Source organism: Coturnix japonica, chromosome 9, assembly GCF_001577835.2.
Source record: "Coturnix japonica isolate 7356 chromosome 9, Coturnix japonica 2.1, whole genome shotgun sequence".
Lineage (NCBI taxonomy): Eukaryota > Metazoa > Chordata > Aves > Galliformes > Phasianidae > Coturnix > Coturnix japonica.
The window spans coordinates 489,549-511,559 of record NC_029524.1 but is presented as its reverse complement, the minus strand read 5'-3'; the positions used below and the strand labels follow the sequence as shown (position 1 = coordinate 511,559).

General features: G+C 48.0%; 1 protein-coding gene across 1 annotated transcript in view; it reads right to left on the bottom strand.

Annotated features, from left to right (window-relative positions):
* Positions 1 to 19,100, bottom strand: part of GPC1 (glypican 1) — a 137,995-nt gene extending 118,895 nt beyond the window's left edge. The window contains exon 1 of the mRNA XM_015870921.2: positions 18,595 to 19,100. Within this exon, the coding sequence (XP_015726407.1) occupies positions 18,595 to 18,751 (157 nt within the window). The 5' untranslated portion in view covers positions 18,752 to 19,100. The remainder of the gene's footprint in view (positions 1 to 18,594) is intronic.
* Positions 19,101 to 22,011: the final 2,911 nt, after the last annotated feature.

Below are 22,011 nucleotides of genomic sequence, written 5' to 3'. Positions count from 1 at the left end.
CCTTTTGTTGGTACAGAATGTTCACATGCAAAATAACCCAAGCAGCTTAAAAAACAGCAGGCAAATCTCATCCATCATTTCTGAACACAGGGATTCTAAAGGTGGCATAGGACCGCCAGGCTTTGCTGTCCAAAAGATGAATGGGATTAACACAAGAAACAAAAAAGCAATGCTCAGGCAGAGCCTCATATGCATCACTGCATTGGGCAGGTTTGACAGATGACCAGGTGCTCCCCATGGCTACCTTATAGATACACTTGAGTATAGCAAGAAATCCAGGAGATTTTCTAACCCACAATACCAGCATTGCAGTGCCTGGTGGCCTAGGGTTGGGGCAAAACACTTTTTGCAACCCTGCCCCAGCCCAGCATGGCACCCAGTTTTCTGCACTGTGTGCAACCACCCCCTTGTAAGTGGGTGTACGGAGTGTAACTACCAGGAGGGATTTGGTGCATCACTATTACCGAGCACCTCAGTGCACACCGCTCACAGTGCAGACATGGCTCCCTGCCCCAGGGTGTGCTCACTGTACAGTGGCTGGTGAAATGTTCCATTTTAGCTTCATGGTCCAAACTGACAGCCTGAGTTAAAGGCCACAGAACCAGTTCTTTCTCTTTCCTGCCATTCATGTTTACAACTAGTATTTAAGCCCCAGATACATCTGCCCCCAAATCAAGTGGTTTCCTGGTGTGCTTAGGATTTAGCTGGAAGACAAGCAAGCAAATCCCACCAAACATATTCACTGACAACCACATTCTGTGCCCTAAATTCAAATGAGAACACAAAAGCCAAACTTATGCACTCACTTCTGCCTTGGACTCAGTGTTTATTTACTGTAGGACATCTAACAGCTCTCCTGGGCTTGCTCGGGAGAAATGATTCCTTAGTCTCTGAACCTACAAACTCTATCCCATGTAAATTTAGCACACAGAGCTATGCAAGGTGATTAAAAAAAGCAGAGTTTATCAAACATCCTGAAAGCTGGATTTGTTTTGTGCCTCATCAGTCTTCATAAAATCTACTGATTGCTGTAACATTTGGGTAACGCTTTGAGATCAGCACTTAAGGAAAAACACACTTAGAACCACTTCACTATTGATTTTGATCTTATTTTCACACTGACTCCTCACATTCCTGCAGCACAGCACCCAGCAGCTCACCTCCTCCAGGCTTCCTCCCCACTGCACGTACCCCTACATTTAACATTTGTGTCACCAGGATATAGGCCCATGTGTAACAGCAGGTATTTCCCACCAACCTGCTGCCCTGGAGAGCCATTGCTGAGACACTGTAGCGGATATATATGAGTACAGAAACATGCAGTGTTCTTTTGTTTTTAAGAGTGTTTCTAAAGTGTTGATTCAGCAGCTGGAACCAGCTCAGTGCCCAGGCTGCTCTGAAGGGGATATAGCCCATTAAGATACATGACAAATTGAGAATTTCTGTTGACACAAGATAGGCTTTTCTCACGCCATAGGAAAACGCAGTATATTATCTCTTTGTCTGTAAATTGGGGTCTTCAGAACTCTGAAGAGTGAAACCACAGCAAGGAAAAGAAAGGAAATAAGGAGTTCTGAACACTGAGTTCTCAACAGAACCTTCAGCAAATCATTTCATGTCATAGCAACTTCATTTCTCAAACCATAAAACAGGACAGCAAATAGCTCTGCTGTTCACTTTATTTGAACAGCTATTGTTAAGTCTCTCTGGATACACATCACAGATGGAAAACTCAAGTTACATATATGAATATATATGTACATGCATATATAAAGTATTTGAGTATGTCATTATGCTGAGGCTCCGACATGGCAAAGAAGCAATCGTCAAATCATCATTTAATTCATGACAGTAGCTCTGAAGTATAACACCATGAGTTCCTTTCTTCCATAGGAATAATTAAAGCCCAACGCAAGTCAGGGTCTTATTTAACCAGCAGTCACCAGTCCAGCCTTAGTGCTGGTCATTGACAGTAGCCCCTTCTACTCTAGGGCCTAGAGGAAAAGGAGGAAACAAGTATCTTATGAAGGCAGAAGACAGCAGATATTACACAGTCATAAATGACCTGTGGGAATGCAGGTCCTAATAAGCCTGGAAAACATTGCATAAATGCCTTCAGCTAACTTTGTTAGTTCTGGATGGAGCACACTTCCCAAATGCTTAATTTTGAAATTACCTCCCAGTAGCCTTTCTCCAGGTTTTCTTAAACTATTAAAAGCTGCGGGTAGCCCAGGCCCATACAGCAACTCCCAGTGAGGAAATATTTTGTTAATTCCATTGCATAACGATGATGGATTTTGAAAGAGATGACATGTGGAGACTGCGGAGGAACAGAAAATAAAAGCGAGGGGCATGTCTTAGCCAGGATTCCAAGGGCACCAGGAAGGCCAGGCCAGCAGCATGATGCAGAAGCCGTGCCAGCCAGGACAGCACGCAAGGGATGCTCTTGCTCAAGTGCTCATGAACACACCTGCAAGGCCAATGGGTGCACACACCCCAGCAGGCTGCTCACACCATGGGCATGCTCAGCTGCTTGCACCACAGCCAGTTTGGCTAGCACCACCACAGGGCTTTGACACAGGCTGGTTCGGGCAGGCTGGGAACATTGAAACCACTAATAGAAATCAACATGCTGAAAGTCAACAATGAAAATCAAAGCAATACTTCAGTCCTGTTTGATAATGCAGACACAAAGCAGATGATACTACCTAAAATAGTTTGTAGAAGTATCACAGCTAAGGATCCTCTTAGAGGCAGAGCCTGACAATCGCCTGCCCACCTATCTTACAGTTGTGGAAGTCCAGGGATCATTTCAAACTAAATGAGTAATGGAAGTAATTAGAAAGGAAATTAACTCCAAGAAACCAGAGTCTCAGCAGCAGAAAGCAAATGAAGAAACCATAATTGCAGGCAATGAGGCAAAATGACGGCCTAGCAGACAATTTTCCTGATAAAATAAACACAAATTGTAACAAAGTCCCACAGTCAGCACCGGACAAAGATGCCCTGAAGAGCTGATCATTACAGTTCAATTATATCCCCTATGGACCACAGAAGCCTCACTTTTCACATTCCCTGTAAGGAGGATGCCTGAAGTGGTTCTGGAGAGGATGACAGGGCCTGCTCCTGCCCTGCAGCACTCAGCAGCCCAGCATTCCTGCCACGGATTTATCTCCTGCAATGAAATTCAAGGAGATTGAAAATTGAAGAAGAGCACGTGAACTGCACTGTGCTGTCGCATGCCTGGTTTGACAAAATGGGATCTAATATTTTAGGTGGACGGACCTCTTCATTTACTTACTCTGTGACAGGATGAAAGAACTGGTATGGTAATTCATGTGCAATATTTCTCTGTGCTGAGGAAGGAGAGAATAGGTGCTTGAAACTTCCTTAATATATTGAGCAGCATTCATTCTGCAGTCCTAAAGGGAAAGTCCAAAAAGACTGTTTGACCTCCAGAAACTCCATCAGCTACAAAGGCTGCTGAGCCATGCAGATGGGTATCCATTCTCTCAGGCTTTCCTCCCACTGCTGAGATCTGGCTCAGTACACGTACCGTGAAGGCACTGGGTTCAGTTTTAGCCCAGTTGTCTGCCTGCTGTCCGTATGCCAGGGCAGCTGTGTGCCTCAGAGCTGAATGGCACAAGAAGGAAACATCCAGCAGCCCCACGTGGCCCTCCCAAGCTCATGGAGATGGCTCCATCCCAAATAGCAGAGGGACATCTGTGCAGCTTCTGGGCACCACCAGTGTGCTCTGGTGGCGCAAGTGGTAGGAATGCCACGTTGCAACACCGGAGGCCCTGGGTTTGAATCCTCCCTGTGGCGCAAGTGGTAGAAGTGCCGCTCTGCTACACAGGAGGCTCGAATCCCGGGGGTTGGACTCGATGATCTCTAAGGTCCCTTCCATCCCGCACGAGACTATGATACTATGATATGATACCACAAAGGCTTCATCAGACGGAAGCCCTTATGGGTAGATGTGTGCCCAACCAGGAGACTTTGTTCTGCTCAATCACTGATGAACAGGGCAGAGGAAGCACACTCCAAAAGCACACACAAACCCAAGCCATAGGAGGTTTGCTGGGGAAGAGTTCAGTCCTACTAACAGCCAGGTCTCTAGTCCCAGAAGCCTCTGGTCCATGTTTTATAGCCTTGAGATAGTGACAACCTTCTGGCATGCAATACAGTTGAAATCCAGGCAGGCAGCTGTTGCCAGAGCAAGAATAGGAATGGCCCCACAGGCTGAGTCCATCTGCATGTGCATGATGCCCACTACCCTCTTGAATAAGAGACCCAAGTCCAGGGGCTGCCCTCCCCCTCTCTGCACCAGGATGCTGTCCCAGGCAGGGCTGCTTGCAAAGAGCAATATTCATTTGCTGAATGTTTCATTTCACATTCTTTCACCCCCCTCTTGCTCACTTCCCCTTACACAAGCACAAAGTGCTATCTTATCTCTTTCCACTACACACCTCCTTTAGAGATAGAAGCCTTGAGCATGAGCAGATCCTTCACACTCAATCTCACACAGGTGCAGAGCCACAAGCACATACTCCCTGTGTCACCACGATCAGCCCAAAACCTGTGAAGCCGCACATATGTATGGGCCATGTATGCAAAAGAACATAGCAGAAGCACAAGGATTGACTATGTGCTCTGCTCAAAGTTAGCAGGGAAACCATTAACCCATGGCTCAACTCTGTTGCTGAGTTTTCTGCCTCTAGAACCATTAGTGCATATCCTAAACTCAACAGAGCTCAAACCCAGCCTGTGTGTGTGACAAGTCAGATTTTCACCTCGTCAGTCCTGGTGAAAGGCCTCCACAGCTGGTCCCTGTGATCCACAGGCAGCCCTGGTGGGGCTGGAAACAGAGGTGCCCAAACAGCCAGTTGGTTGGAAAGCCATGTCCACTACAATCCAGACATGCACAAAGCAGCAGAACCCATTGGTCTAGACGTGTGGTTTCTTCGCTGGTGAGACTAGTGTTCATGCCAGCAAAGTGACAGACAGCCCTGAGAGTTTGAGCAGAGGTTAGGATCTATGATCAGGCTGCATTTCAGAAACTCATTTTAAAAAGGACTGTTAACTCCCAGCCTGGACAAGGTGGAGTGCTTATCCTTATGAATTATAGATAAGCTCTCTGATGTAGCAAATGCCAAATATCCTGATGCTCAGCTAAATGTAAGGGAAGAGGTAGAAAAGCCAGGCAGAGGCACCTCATTCTCCAATCTGATGTGAGTTGACAAAGACTGTTAAGAAACCAAGGGCCAGACTTTCAAAAGTACTCCCACAAGAATCTTAACAAGTGGTTAGATCTTCAGACAACTCTGCTCTGATGCAGGCACATAAATGAGGTGGACAGATTAAAACAAAACAAAGCAAAATTCATGCTGAGACAACAGCAGCTGTCCATGTCTACAAGCAGCTGAGCATGACAGCTGAGAGGAAAAGAAGGGCCGCTGGGGAATGCTTGGGCTGCGGCGTTTGTCAGAGCTGCCCAGCTCCATTGCTCCCACTTGCACAGCTCCAGGGACACTGCAGGGAGGCATCCCCCTCCTGCTGCAAGGTGCTAGTGCCAGGAGCTTGGCAGAATCTGCCTCAGGAACATAGCTGGAAGAAGGGACCACGGACAAAGCACCAGAGAACACAGTATCATGGCAGAAAACTCAGAGCCTCAGGAAGCAACCCCTGTTTTGGTTTAAAGGATGAAGAGCCTCATGAGATCTGACAACTCAAATGTTACACTGCTGCAAACAAACATTCCAGCTTCTGCAGATGTCCAGGATTGGCTCTCAAACAGCTGTGGAGGAATATGAGGAAGCTGCCCATAAGAAAATACTTAATTCAGACCAAAAAGGCAAGAGTGAAAGAGCTTGGCAGATCTTCTGAGGGTAAAGCTACATACCCCACTTACTGAAACTCCCAGACTTTCACTGTGATATGAAAGGCTTGGTGCTGGCCTGACAAAGCCCCAAACCAGACAAGCTCAGCTGAGCTGCCGCTGTTCACAGCTACAGCAGCACCTCTGAGCAGCAAACTGCGAGGGAAGCACAGCTTCCTCAGCACAGCACGGGCATTTGGGCAGTGTCACAACACCAGTCAAGGAAAAACTATACTTCAATATTTCACTTGAAAAAATAAAATACCATTTAAAAATCAGCGTCAAGGATGGTGGTGTAGTAGAAGCTGTAAAAACACAAGACAGAAAGAAATCCTCCCTGAGTTTCCACCAACATGCCCTTCTGTTCATGGCTCACAGCTACAGGCTGCTAGAACTACCCAGCTGCTGTCTCACCAAGAAAGACCGGGGAGTTCTTCTCCATGGTTTCATTTCTAATCTGTACCAGGACCCCAGCAATGCCTTTGCAGCATCTCGTGGCTGGTGGTGTCTTGAGGACATGCAGAGCAGTTTATCAAGCCTCTGTGCGCAAACCTGAGTGGGACACTGCAGGACTGGTTTTCATGATCCAGCTGCCCTCTCCAACTCTGTATCCTTATGAGCTAACCTGTCAGACGTAATTCTTCCTGTCTGAAGTATGAATGAAGCCACTACTAACCAACCAACCATCAGCTACATCACAGAAAACAAATTCAGAAGAGGCACAATAACATGGAGAATTAGTTCTTCTGCACAATCAGCTCAACAGGGCAGCCCACTACTCTGCCTCCTGCCAGATGGATTTTACAAAACAACTTTCTGAGCTGCTCCAGTCATGTTTCCTTATCAAGCAGCAGCTTTGCTTGTTTCTGCAAAGCCTACTCCATAGAGAGCCCTGAAAATAAGAGATAGGCCCTGAACATCTGTCACCTGGGAGGTTAGCTTGGATTGTTTTTAATAGTTTGTGGTACTCATAACTGGTTTTAAACTGACAGGGGAAAACGATAAAAAGAATGAGATCTGTGTTTCTGAGCTCACATCAAAGAGCAGCTTTAAAGAATGAGTAAAAAGGCTGTCAAAATAGGAAGGCTTTACCCAGCAGCCTAACAAAACAGGCTTCAGGCAAGCAAGAAAGAGTGGCCCTAAACAAATTAACCAGAAAGGGAAAGTGCTGGCTGAAAAGTAAATATTTATCAGGGCCCATTTCTACTAAAAGATAGACAAAAAGCAGTAAAAATAAATAAATAAATACATCACAAAAGAGATGTTTTTGCTGTAGAAAGGACAACCATAGGATTTGGAAGTACTTACAGTTCTTGTCTGCACTACTGACTGTGTTAAAGGCATCGGCCTGAGACTGGCTCTCCATTACACTGCACAGTGTATGGCCTATTCACTCCGTGACACGAATTTCTCCCGCAAGGCTTCTTTAAACTTCCCTTTGTACCCCCAGCTTTTTAACTGCTATCACAAACCTTCAAGATTTAACCCGAGGGGGACAAAGAAGCAGTCTCCTGATACAAAGATTAATGCCATTCCACAGAGAAGTGCAGACACATGAATCATCCCCGTGGCTTTCATTCTGCCGGAGCCCCCTCCCCAGCAGCAGGCAAGGCAGGTACCCACACACCTTACCCAAGGGCAGAACTCCCTGCTCGCTGCCCTCCACACCAGCAGCGCACACAGCAGCAGCAGTTTGGAGACCTTCTCCTCCTCCATGCTGAGCTCCATCAGAGCAGATGGTTTTCAGTGCTTCTATCTGGAGCAGTGCTCAGCAAACCCAGAAATACTTTCTCTAGCTCGTCTCTGACATTTCCTAGACTAGCTCAGCCAAACAGAGAAGCATCTCCTCAGTCACTGTGTTTGAAAGGTGCCCACCAGAACCAAAGAGCTGCTGGCAGAGCCCACTCCTGTGGCCAACCAACATCAGATGGACAGATGATCCAAATGCAGAAGAGCCATGTATGCTTGCATTCTTTTTCAGCTTAAGACAGACAAAAGAAAGTGTTTCTTTACACAGTGGGTGGTGCACTTCTGGAGCTTACTGCTATGGGCTTCATAGAGGCAGACAGTATGCAGCCCATGGGACAACAGACCAGACAGATCAGTCTATTAATGGGTTAGGAAGGGACGTGCTTGCTGATGCTCCCCTTCAGAACCTGTAGGGGTTGGGGAGTATCAAGTGAGAGACCCCAGAAAGGTGCCATGATCACACTCCCTCCCTAATGGTATCATGGTATCACTGTGAGAGCTTGCACAGCTGGGCAGACTGAGTTGGGACCAATCAATCACCTTCAGAGCCCTGCTGCTGTACTGGCATTAGGCAAAATCCATAGCTCAAAGCACCATAGGTAAGATACTGCAGAGAAGAGCTAATTAGCCTTCTTCATTGTGCCTGTGCCTCTTGCACACACACCAAAAAGCAATGCTCATCTCAGCAGCAGGTCCAGGCACACAGAAGATGGTCACACAAGCATATTCATGCACAGCATAGGGGTGGGTAGGAAACAAATTGCCCCACACAACCATTTTTAAGCCCAACTTGATGGGCTGCATGCACGATTAGTGCAGGAATCAGCATGGGTAATTACAGCCATCTGTACCCATTACTGCCATTTGTCTGTGTACTCATGGTAACTGTACCTTAGTTAAACATGCCACTGCACAAACATATTACATAGCAAATTAAAAAAAGCACACAGCCCTTCACCAACTAATTACCAGGACACATCTTCCCCATCTGTTAGACAGTTGCCCCCTCCCCAAGGTGACCAGGGAAGATGCACCTGGCCAGCAGCCCCATGGCTCTAATGTGCCTGGGAGTTTCTTGTGCTTGGGCCTTCCTTAGTGTGGCAGTGCTTTCAACCATGGCTGCTTCTGAAAGCATGGCACTTCCACAGAACAGAGCGATGCTTTTAGATTACTGCAAGCGACCCCTGGATTAGCCACACAACACATCCACATGCAGTATGAAACTAACTGCCTAATGGGACAACAGAGTGATCATCCCAAAAAGCACCTCACTGTGCCGGTTTCTCTTCTGGCTCTTTTTTTTGCAACAAGCTACTAATGCAATAGCAGATTATAAATACACAGAGGATGGCTGTGCCCCAGTGCTTCACTGACATATGGTTCTGTCTTCAGTCAGAAGCTCTGGATTTAAATTTAGGAATGGAGCAGGAGGTTGGGTTTCAAAATTCCAAGATAATTCCTCACAGAGGAGGCAATGAGACCAGAATTTCCTCCCTGTGGTCTAGCCTTAAAGCAGATGGGAGCAGGGTGTTGGTGCTGTTAAGCAGACTGCAGTGCTTGTGCAGCCCTGCAATGCCTTGCCCCACTTGGGAGCTCTTGCAACTATGGCCTTCGGTGCCAGGTGCCGCTTCCCTGGCACCCACATGTCCAGGCTCTTATTGGAAGGGCAACATTTATTTCAAGTCAATAGCTAGAACAATTTCTTACATTATGGCAAAGGCTGCCAATACTCTCCCTTGGGTTGAATCAGCGTTTTTATTTGCTGCCCCCTCCTCCTCAGAACGAGTGTTGGTGTGAAGGGGCAATCAGCCACAGGCAGAACAGCTTTGCTCATTTTTCATGTCTTCTGACATTCCCTGACCAGCCCCTTGATTTCCACAGCGTTAAACACATCCTTTATGCACAGACACACATTCCTTATGCTCTCCTTTAAGCACTGTTTACCATTGTTCAAAGTACTGGATCCACTGCCTTCTAAACCAAGGAAAATGCCTTTAAAGAAACTTAATTCCAGTGTGTTCTGAGGAATGCTGTCTTGGCCCTCATCTCCTCCTCCAGCATTTTCCCCTCTTTTCATTGCTTGACCACCTCAGCGACAGGGAACCAAAGGGAAAAAATAAAACAACCATGGAAACAAAACTGTCCATCCTCTGTCCTTCAATCACATGAAAAGTGGCAAACATGCCAAATTAAGTGCAAAGCAAGCATTATTTTTATTTGCTTAATTAGAATTGCTCATCAAATAAAAACAAAGGAGTGCTTTACTGCCGGACTGGTACAGGTAGTTGTTGCACAAGTACATTCCTGCATATCTGGCTACTTCAGGAGTATTTTTTAATTAACAGTTTCTCCTTGGCTAAAGCAAACCACAGAGAACAAGGAAAGAGGAGTTTCACACAAGGACACTGCTGGATCCCTCCACTGCCAGCTATTTATTTCTTCAGGGAGGATTTTAAATTAAAAGCAGATTGCCTTCATTAGCGTTTCCAGAAGCTGCGTAACTGCCAAAGCTGACAGAAACACAACTGCGATCTGCAAGTTTGGCAAGTGGCATTTTCTCTGTCTACAAATGTTGGGTAATGTCATCCTTAGCAAGAGGGCTTTTAGGGGGGACATGGCACAAACAGATCTTCTTCTCTGGGAGTGGGAGAACATCTCCAGAGTAGCAGCTCAGTGATAAGGAAAGCCTGGTAGTGCTTTTACCCTCTTTCAAACTGACAGAGCTACATGCATCCCAGCCAACCCAGGCGCAGAGCAGGCAGCAGTTCCAACCTTGGCTTGCACGCTGCTCCACACATACTGCAGAAGTACCAGCTCACACCAGCACTTGACTCTAATCTTGAGCTCAGCACTTGGGTCCTCCACAACACTGGCTTACATCTTCAGAGGAGCTGCAGGACATAGCTCCCATTCTGCAGTCCAACTCTCTTCTACCTCATGGTGAAGAGAATTCATTATCCTTTGAACTAAGCACTAAGTGATGAGTTGACAATAATTAAACTGAAAGAGATGGAGGTTAAAGGAATTTATTATTCCTTGATCTGCTAAGTAAATTGTTTAGGTACATGTAATCAATAAGTAATGATGAAGTAAAATTGAAAACAAGCTCTTTTCCTTCCAAAAAAACACACAAAAAAACCAAAACAACCAAAACCAAAGCCACTGGGCTCATAAAAATCCATTCACTGAGGCCCATGCATCTTGTTAGGTTCAACAGCACAGCATTTTAATAAACAAAAAACATCAACAACAAAAAAGACTTTATCCATAATGAGCATCAAAGGCAGAGTATGGCCCTAAATTATGCCACTCCTGCTTATCGTTCACGTACCACAGGGCTGATGAAGATTTATGGTCCCGTTGTGCTAAGTACTGTGTAGTGAAATATCGTGGAGCGGTGACATTCAGTACTCCAAGAGTTTATAATTTAAAGACAAATTACAAAAGCAAGATATTATAATTTAAAGATGGTCATGCACAGATGGGGATTGGAGATACAAAGAGATTGAGCAACTTGCCCAAGGTTGTCTCAGATGTGTGCCAAAGCAAACAGAATTTATCCAGCTTCATTCTGTGCCAGCCACCTCCCATTCTGCCCCCATGCCCGGTCCCATTTTCTCTGTTCCAGTCTATTCAGTAGTTAGAGACTGCAGCACGATTCCCCCCAGCCTTCTGTCTCCCAGTTTTCACTCCTGAATGCTCTACAGTCCTGGCTTTCACCACTTCCCCTTATACATCACATACTCTGTTTAGCACCCCAGCCATCTCAGTGGTCTCTGCTGGGCTTCCCCCTGTACAGCCACATGTTTCTTTTACGCAGAGCCCAGAACTAGTCACTGTGCTCCAGATACCAGCCTTAGTGATGTTCAAAGCAATCAGTGATAGCAGGATTACACAGTACACTTTGTTGTGGACATACACACATCAGCAGATATATTTAGGAATGCTAGTCCTAAACTCTGTCACACAGTGTATTGATAAGTGTGAAAAATACTTAATTTATGACTGTGACAGGAGAAAATGCATCAATGCAACATGAACATGAAGTAGAGGCAGTGCTACTTACTAAGGCACAACTCAAGCCCCCAGAAAGCTGATCTGGGATACTGGGACAAACAAGCCTGCAGTTAAACACAGCAGCTTTTTTTCCTGGCTTTCAATGGAAATGTGCCCAGTATCTGAAAGTATCTGAAAGTATCTGCTCTCCATTCTAACAAGGACGCAGTCACAGAGTACTCTTGGCCAGCACCTGTGAGGATTTGCTCATTAAAATTTCATTTTAATTTAGCCCCATAGAAGTGCTGTCAACACTTGTTTTAGGTTTCCCGTGGAAGTTCCATCCCATGGAGCAGCAAATTCATCAGCAACAGGCAGCAGTCCTGACAAAAGACATCAGCATGGCATGGACATGGTTAACTAAACAAGCTCACTTCTCTCACACCGCAGCTAACCAAGTAGGATGCCCACCAAGCAGAAAGCCTAGTTCACAGCAGGCTGCCCCTCTCTCCCACACCCAATTCCAGCTCCCCACGCCTATCACATACCATCACCAAAAAGAGCTCTAGCGCACAGAAGAATTTAAGCCACACTTTTCACATCCAAACCTTTCCTGCCCCTCAGATCAGTGTGCAGCAGAGACAACTCAAACACTGTTTACTATTAACAGACGAAGTAAAATCAAATGCAGGTTCCTAAGACACAGCAAATCCAGCAGTCAGTGAGCTCAGTGCAGAGCCTCCAAGGATGACAGAGGCAGACACTCACCCAGGTAGAGTGGCACAGCCTTTAACTGCTGCCCTGGGGAAGCAGCTCCATGGCAGCACTGAGGGACAAGCAGCTTTCCCTGCTCCTGCTCCATGATGCATTACATAGATTCGTGCGTCTATTTGTGTAACATCATATTATCAATTTTGCTTATCTGGGCTTAATTGATGGTATATGCTACCAGCAGATGAAAGGGCAAAGGCCAACTGGAGCACTTCTCTGACCTCCGCAGCACACCCTCCGCCGCAGCCGCCCTCCCCTTGGCAGGATGGGGCACAGGCCCCGGGGGGGGGGGGGGGGGGCGGCTCTATCAGCAAGACTCCAACACACGGGTTCCCAGTATTGTGCAGCCCTTCCCCAAATTCACAGCAGATGGGACTGCAGGATGGTCAGGGCTGAGAGAACCTCCCTGCAGAAACACCCCTCCTTCCCACGACATCCGAGCCCCTGGGAGACCTCCCACAAAAGAGAGGGGAGTGAGAGTTCTGCAGGGTTTGGGATTCTGTCACAGAGCCAAGCAGATGTTTGAGAAACATAAACTGTTATATTTTAAGCTCATGCAGCTGTGCACGGCCGAGGGCTGCATCAGGAGACACCACCTGCACTCTTGAGGTTCTCTCATACCTTGGGACCCCATCCACAGCCTAACAAGCCAAACTTTCCCTGAGTCATTCACACTATCATATCCTTTAAGAGTTTACAGTAGAGGAAGCTGATGGAAAGAACTAGAGGGGCTTTTCCAGGTTCACACTGAAAATGCGCAGCCAGATGGGGACCACCCCAGCCATCCTCACACCACACTGCACTGCTCAGCTTGGCTGCGAGGCAGCAGAAAGAGACCCAATGTGGTGGCACAAAGCCCTGCCACCTGTGTATGCTCAGCCCTCACCCCTCTCTCTGTACAGCCAGATCTCAGCAGGCTGCACCACAGCACCGCAAGAAGAAGGCAGAAGAGGCTGACAGAAGAGGCTTCTTCCTGATTCGTATTAAAAGATTAATCTTAATTTCTGACGGCACTTAACAAAATCGTTATTTATGAACAAAACATTTACAACCAATGGAATTGATGTAATGTTCCTATTTCAGAAATAGGCCAGCCTGCGCCAGCTGAGAGGTAAGAGACTTGGGTAACACTAGTGGAAACACGCCAACTAAATTATACCACATGGTTTTACAGTCCCATAAAATACCAATCTTTTTGCAAGCCAAAACTGTTTGTCACAGAGAATTTCATTTTAGCCATATAAAAGATTGACTGTGTGTATAAGTACTATCGCAGTGCTCCAAAAAACCACAGGAAAACTTGTGTTATTTTTTTAATACTTCAGAAGAATGCATAGCAATTTTAACAAGTGCTTTACTCGTGTTGCTAGCAGAGGAGTTCATAACAGCTGGGCAGTTCTGTACTCGTGATTCACGCCGCATCGCAGATGAAGGGGCACAAACAATCACATCAGTTTCATAATCTCTATATAGTCAATACAATTGTGATTAATGTATTAATACAGCATGATGCTCCCCTCCCCAGTCCAGTAGGCAGCAACAGGCCTTGTGCAGAGCCTGTGCCCTGCTGCTGCTGGTGGGTAAGTGCTCCATGCCCCCTTCCTGCAGCAGTCATTGTGATCTGCAAGGGAAATAAAATCTCTGGCTCTAAACAGATATTTTTGATAATCAACTTAGCAGCTCCCTCCCTTCTTTGGTAAAGTCAAAGCACACTTAATTATTGAAATTAAGCAGTGGAATACATCTATCCTGTCCCCTCAGTGTGAGACAATTGTACTGCCAGCGACAGAATATTAAACCAACCACTTCACAAGCCCTACCAGAAGCCACGCATCTCCCACCAAACTCAGCCGGCACAGAGAGACCAACTGGCACCTGCTCTGCAGAGCTGGGCACCAACAGGGCAAGAACAGGAAAGGCAGAGCCAAGGTGAGCACTGCAGCTTCACAGGTGCTGCTGTGTGGGCAGCTCTGGCTATACAGGCACACACATTTTCTGGGAAACATCAGTCTTAATCGCATTCTGCTTCACCAACAGAAGAAGCTGCTGAAAGAGTTTTGTCAGACATGCTGATAAGGATAATTACGTGATGAGAGCTTAGTCATCCATATCACAGTGACAGAGAAGCAGATTCTCTGAAAAATAACATCACCGACAGAAAACCTTCATGATCCTATGATTCATCACTATCTGAGCATCAAGCTTTCCCAGTTTCAAACGTTGCTGTGGTGAGATGCACCGGCACGTGCTGCTCTGAAGCACGAGAAGCCACCAGAGGGAGCCCATTTTTCTCCATAAATCTAATTTTCATAAATTGTTTTGTATGCACACATTCTCTACCGACAAATTAACACAATTACAAAGTGTGTACAAATATGCATATGTTATTTTAAACTCGCATAAGTTGTACAGAAAGGGAGATGCACAGTTCAAGCGAAGCCTGCTCCAACATTAGCACCAACCTATATGCCAAATGGAGGACTTCTCAAAATTCACTGTGCTTTGATTCACCAAGAATGATTTCCCAAACAGCAGGATAAAAATGCTACTTCAATTTGTCCTCAAGTCTATTAGCATAAACAGGCTAGGATTGCGCCCAGGAGCTCCCCACACAGCAGCTGTCCTTGAGCCGCTCTTCCTGCCCTGCATGATTACAAACCAAGCCCAACCACAACCTCAGAGAGGCTCCCCTTTCAATCTCATGGCACATATCCTTCCTTGGGAAAGAAGGAGACATGAATGTATTTTCTGTACCACAGACACAGGTTTGTCCATCTTTGTATTTGTGTATTTTTCCTCCTGCAGCTGCCACGATTTAAAACACTCTCCCATATTGGCTTCCATTACTGTCTTCACGCTCCAAAAGCCTTGTCAAGTCCAGCCTTGCAGCCAGACCTGTTCTTTACTCACCTAACATTCCTCCAAACAACTCTTTACACATGCACTTGACAACATTTTCTTTACAAAACAGAATTATGCAGCCTGAAAGGACCAGAAGATGAAAACAAATTGTTTGACCTCCTTTCAGCAAAGGAACTGGGGAAACACAATCCTGAGATACATAACTGGATCGGCAGCGATGCTGCCTGAGCTTCTTCTGTGCCCTCTTCTTTTGGTGCTTTATATTCATCCCCGTGTCAAGTAGTTCAACCCCAGGGTAAGGCAGGCCCAAAGATTAATCACAGCAGTGAACAAGTCAAAGCAAGGGCCAAGCACATCCATGTCAAATCTGAATTCTCAACTCTTCTCTAGGACAAAGCAGAACTACCTCAGCTCGAGACACTGCAGAGCATCATCCATCCTACACCAACAATGCTAAGAACTCTGCAAGGCAGCAGTGACAGCTGGATGCTCTCCCCAAAGGCAGAACTCTCTGCAGGGACTCTCTCTTGTCACAAACTTCACCATGAGCCCAAAATGACCAGCCCTGCAGCATGGGCCCAAACTGGCACACCCAGGGGTACATCCTCAGTCACAGCTCAGGGGACCTGCAATGGCACGCATGTAGCAAGAATGGGAAAGCAGAATTAGATGTTTGCCAGATGAATCAAAAGAAAACAGAAGAACTGGTAGATCTTGAACCATTTTCCTGTATTTTTCAGGAACTCCAGGAGGGGAATGTGGGTCACCCAGCCAGTGGACAGGAATGCTCCTGCACATAGGAAAACTTAGCTCAAGTTAGTCTGGCGTAGGGAAGTGCAAGGGGTAACTTTCCCAAGCACAAGTGATAGGGAGCACTTCCCCAAGCACCAGAAACTTTCTCCTCCTGCACAGACCTGCACCTGAGCATTGGGTGGATATGGGCCTGTCAGGATTACTAATACATGCAGATGCTTCTTTTGTGTTTGGGAGTTTTGCCATGGAACTCAAAGTAATGAGACATAACACCTTGCATGTCCCATAAACACACTTAAAAACGGTCCCCAACACATTTAAAGCACTCAGATATGTTGACATGTCCAATATTAGCAGAAAACAGGCAGCTCTGTCTAGGTGTTCAATGAGAAACGTGATACACCAAGAGTCTGCTCCTGAACCAGATGTCAATCTGCTACCTAGCTGATAACCATGTCATGGTACAACTGACCATTACCACCTTCTGCTGAGCTATGGAGACTTTGTGTTGCTCATCATAGTCTTAAATCATAGCAAAGAATACAGATGAGAAGGTGCAGAGCACATAAAGCCAACACAAACATGGCCTTTTCAGCCTGCAACACACTAACCCCTTGGAACCCAAGTTGTGGGGCAGTGAGCAGTGCCAGGGCTGGGCTCTGCAGCTGGGCTGGGAGGACAGCAGTGTGTGTGGTGTGACAGAACAGGGGATTTTGAACTGCACGATACAAGTGGGGACACCACAGGAAGGGTTCTTCCTTTTGGAGACAACAGAACCAGCACTACCTCGCACCCTACCTGCACAGCTGCTGCAAAGCACAGACCACACACAGCACTGCGCTCCAGCAGGAATGCTGCTGAGGCTCCAGTTCATGCACTCCAAGGCTTTAACTGCACTGGGTGAGCACCACACCAACAAAAAAGGCCATTCCTGGGTATTTATCAGTGAGGAGGTACAGAAAGTTTCCTATGAAAATCATCAAGTCCATTAGCAATTGTTAAGACTGAGCTAATAACAGAAACCTGCTGCTGTTGATGAATGGAACCTTTTTCCCCCCGTAAGTACTTCTTTATTTTACTTACCAGGAACATTCCTTTTTATTTCTTTTTTTCCAAAGCATTTATCTCTAATTTCCTTGTAAAGCAACACCTGGAGATGCCCAGTTAGATGCTGCAGTTTTACACGCTATCCCTTAAAGTACTCCAAGCCCTTAGGAAATAGAACTCCTGGTTCCTGGAAATCTTGGTGTCCTCGGCCACCTTCAGAATGGCAGCAGTTGGAGGGGACACAGTGCTCTGCACACTGCTAATGTGGGACACCTGCAAGCACAGCACCAGGACACCGCACGCCTGCTGCTGCACACAGTGCCACTGCCATCCCATTCAGCCTTCTAAGAACTTCCCACATGCAATGTGACTGCTAATGCGTGCATGTCTGTTATAATTAGATGCAAATTTATAAGAAGCCACTTTCTTGCTGAACAGAATTCCTGTTCCATTCATAGCGATGCTCAAATGATTTTGAAATCTCCCGCCGTTTCACCTCAAGGACTGCTCGTTTTGTTTGGGAAACCCAGTCTCGGTTGTGACATGACAAAGAAAGTATGAATCTGTTCTCATTTGTGAGGCATTTCTATGGTTGAGCCTTATCCATTCGCAGGTCAGATACCCAATTTGTTCAATGGAAAACAATGCAATGAAACGCTCAACGTAGGGTGTTGTGTAGCTCAGATGTGAACTACAGACTGCAATCATCCTGGGGTGCCCCTGTGGGTCGGCTCCAGCACGTCCGCCTGCACGTTTAATGCTTTGTCTGAAGAAGGAAGCTCCCACAAGTGGGGGGAAAGCTCTCAGACACTGGTCACATGCATCAGAACTTGGATGTGAATTAAAAAGAAAAGCAATCAAGCCTCAGTATCTGCCCTAAGCTTCTATTTTTGTCTCTCGGAGGAAGGGAAATGAACAGGAGAGTTGGGGGAAATAAATCCAACAACAAACAAACAAACCCCTCCAACAAATCAGACTTTGCTAATCCATAGATTTTCTGTAAGGAAAAGGAAATCACCAGGATCTCTAAAGCAGCCACAAAACCAAATGCACACACTGAAGCGGGCTGCTCGGCTTTCCCTCTGCGCTGCACAAACTTGACACACGGTCTTTCTCCCGTTTCATTTTTACTGACAAACGCCCTTTCTGGCTTTGCTGCCCACCCTAAGTCAAGCGATCCTCCTCTCCCGCAGCCTTGTGGTCTCCCAGCCCCATTTGTTTAACTGTTCTGCTTTCTTAAACCCAAATCCCGAATCCCTTTCAGTCGCGCTCAAAGCAGAAGAAAAGAGACAACAATGAAAGCGCCCCGCTCGGCGCGGATCACACGCTGCGCGCACCCCGTCCCCCCGCTCCGCCGCTACAAACCCTCGTGCACCGCCCGACGCCCCGTGTGGGCAGAGAGGCACCGCAAGGAGCTCGGCAGGAACCGCTCGGCTCCGACTTTTCGCTCCAAACTCCTGCCCCCCCGCCCCGAGCCTTGTCACCCCCCTCCCCCCTCACCCCCGTCCGCGGCCCCCCCTCCGCCCCGCGGGACTCACCGGAGATCTCGGCCTGGGGCACGCCGTTGAGGCTGAAGCCCTTGGCCCCATACAGCTGCCGGACCTCGGCGCAGCTCCTCGCCTTGCTGCCGCTGTCACCGCGAGCCGGGGCGGAGGCGACACACAGCAGCCAAAATCCCCACGGGAAGAAACGCATCCTTATCCTTCTTCGCTGGCCCCGCCACCTGCAGCGCGAAGGGCAAAGCCAAGGTCCCGCGGAGGGGGCCCCGGCGCCGGGCGAAGCGGGGTCCGGGCAGCCCCGGCGGGACGGCCGGCGGCGGGGGGGGCGGCGGGGGGGGCGACGGGCTCTCGGGTGCTGCCCGCGGCGTGCGGGGAAGCGCCGGGCGGCTCGATCCGGAGAGTCCGAGGAGGAGGCGGCGATCCAAGTTTGGCCGGACCGGGCCCCTTCCCCGCCGCGCTTCGAAACCCCGAAGCGTGACCGCGGAGACGGCTTTTGTTCTTAGCGCGGCCGCATCCCCGGGCGGTCCCGCCGCGACGTTGCCGGCTGCGGCGGCCGCCGGGCCGGGCGGAGCGGGGCGGGGCGCGCTGCGGGGCTGCTCCCGCGGCTGAGCCGGGCTGCGCTGGGCCGAGCCGGGCTGCGCCGTACCGCTCCGTGCGCCCCGGCACCGCTCCACCTGCGCGCCGAGCCGGGCGGCGGGCGGGGAGGCTCCCGAGCGAGGCAGGGCTTCCCCCGCCGGACGTGGCATCACGCCGGGCCGCGCCAATCCCGCGCGGGGCGCTGCCCCGCCCCGGGCCCGCGCTCCGCCCCGCGCCACCGCCCCGCGCCCCCGCTGCGGGCACGGCGCTGCTCGTGGCTCCGCCGCCCGCCCGAGCCGGAGCGTTGCGCGGCCCTGCGAGCGGCCAGGAGCGGTTCTGCTCCGTGCTGCGGCGTCTCGGACGTGGGACGAGCGGGCGGCGCTCGGTGAGCAGGTGGTGCCCTCTGTCCTTCGGGAAGGACGTCCTGAACGCGGGCGGTGAGCCCCCGTCTGCCCGCATCGCGGTCCGGTTCTTAACCCGCAGGCTCCGATCTCCCCCGGATGTGGTGGGAAAACGCAGACAGACGAGCCGTAAAACGCTTTGCCTCATCGCTGCAGGGAAAACGTCTTAACTGTGAGCCCGGGAGTCCCAGCAGAGGCCTGGGAGGTGGAAAGTGCCCCTTCAGGAGAAGAGAGGGGATTTGCAGCTGTGGGCTCTGCTTTCGAGTTTTGTTCCTACAGCAGCATAACCTATCCTGCCTCTGGCACCCCGCAGCTCTGCCATCTGGGTGCAGCCTGCTCCCCACAGAGATGGGGCGTCTGCCTGCACCCGAGTGAAGAGGAATGCCCCAGCTCCCCCCCAGAGGAGTTTTTGGCTGGTATCTAACACATCTGACAACAGGAGGAGAACCCAAAGATCAGTTCTCTAAGGGCGGGTTTTTCTATAGAAAAAGGACAGGGAATCTACCACCACTTCAGCATAAGCACTTGTGGGAGTTTACACGTTATCAGGTATCCAAAAGCCCACATCAAAAACCTGCCATTGCCATGGGCACCAAAATTCTTCAGCGTGGATAGATGTGGGTCAAATTGCTCAGACTTGAGACTTCATATGAAGGCTGGGTCACCCAGTTTGCCTCTTCAGAGTTTCTTGCTCTCAGAGAAATGATTAGGAGAGAAGTGACACAATTCCTAGCCCCAGGGAGGGGAAAGATGGCAGTAGGGAAGTCATTGCTTTCCATTGAAATCTCCTGATTTCCTAGGAAATCTTCCTAATTAAAATCATCTGTGAAATGCAGAATAGGGAATTAATAGAACATGACTGTAAAGACAGGGAGGGTTTTGTAATGGAGGTCATGACTGTGGTGAGCCATCGCTGCGACCAGACGTTAAAACCTGTGTGTCAGGTACAGCCCGTGCTGCTTCCCAGGTCTCAGTTCTTCCACAAGCAGCACTGTGCTTTTTGGTCATAGCTGTGTCTCTCTGATGCACACAGTTTAGAAACCCAAGGCTTGAAGCTTCCCGAAGTGATGCTGAGCTGGAAGCTTTCTTTGTGGACTTTCTGAAACATAGAAATAAAATGTCATGCATCATATAAAGTCCAACCCACCCCATCTTTAAAATGGATCTTGACTGTAAGCAGAGGAGTACAGCACATACAAGAAGTTAGCAAGTACAATGCACGCAAGGTCACACAAGGTTACTTCAACTCTTAAGCCTATGCACCTGCTATACTCTAAAAAAGCAAGAGGTACGTGGCAGGTCAGGTTGGTGGTTGGAGTTGATGATCTTGAGGGGTTTTTCCAACAGTGATGATTCCACAGTCTATAGCCCTTTCCACATCCCAGGCCTCAAACACAGTGCTTAGAGACCTACGGCAACCCAACTACGGTGGTGGCAGAATGCAAGCACCAGAGGAATCCATGCAACAATCTATATTGCCAGGGGTATAAAACACAAGTATCATGGTTCCTTCTCGTGGTGCTGAAGCACATCAGTTTGTTTCACTAATTATGTTTCTATGCATACCCAGGATTTGTACATTAAAATGTACATTTAAAAAAAGCACTGAAACAAACATCTTCAAAGTGTCACAATGAGAATATGGTTTTGGCGTATGTTATATACATTGGGTGTTTTCTTGAGGACCAGATCCACTTTCTGAAGACTCATTTAAAGGAATGGAGCTTGGCACAAAGTGAATGGGAGATTATTTAATGACTGGCAGGAGAAGCTACAACTGGGGTAGAAAAGAAAGTGAAGTAGAACACAAGGTGAGTAGACAAAATGCAGACAGACAGCCAGTAAGAGAGAAAGGAAGACAGAAAATCCATCCTGCTGTGGAGATTGCCTCTTGACAGTCACAAGAAAAGAATAAAGTCCACTGAAAAGCTGATCCAAGCATTATGAAGAGACAAGAATGATGAAGAGCCAAATCATCTAGCTCAAGTGCGGAAAGCTACACTTTAAAAAATAATACAGAGGTTTCTTGCAACCTCAACTTTCACAGGATGTTTTCTATTCCTCTAGAACTTTCCAAAAGTTCTGTATTTCAGTGGATGTACCTCTGCTTTTCATATTGAAGCAAATGAATAATTGTTCATGCAGCAAAGTATGTAGAACCGAGTCTCCAGCTGTTTCTAAAATGGACCTATACTGAGGCATTGCAACCTGGAGCAAAACCAGAGCAGCAAAAAACCCAGATACTTTATCAAATTGTATTGTGTCTTCAATGCCACATTGAAAGAACAGAGTATCCCTATTTGAATTCACAATGCACCAAGTACACTGCTGCACAGAGTAGGGAGGAAGGAGGGAAAGGAGATGGGCAAGGTGATCTGTAACCTCCCTCTCACCAATGTCATGTAATGAAACCTTCAGCACCTTCCCCTTAGTTTTACGCTACATCTCATTCTGCAGAAACATCAGAAAACCTGGCACC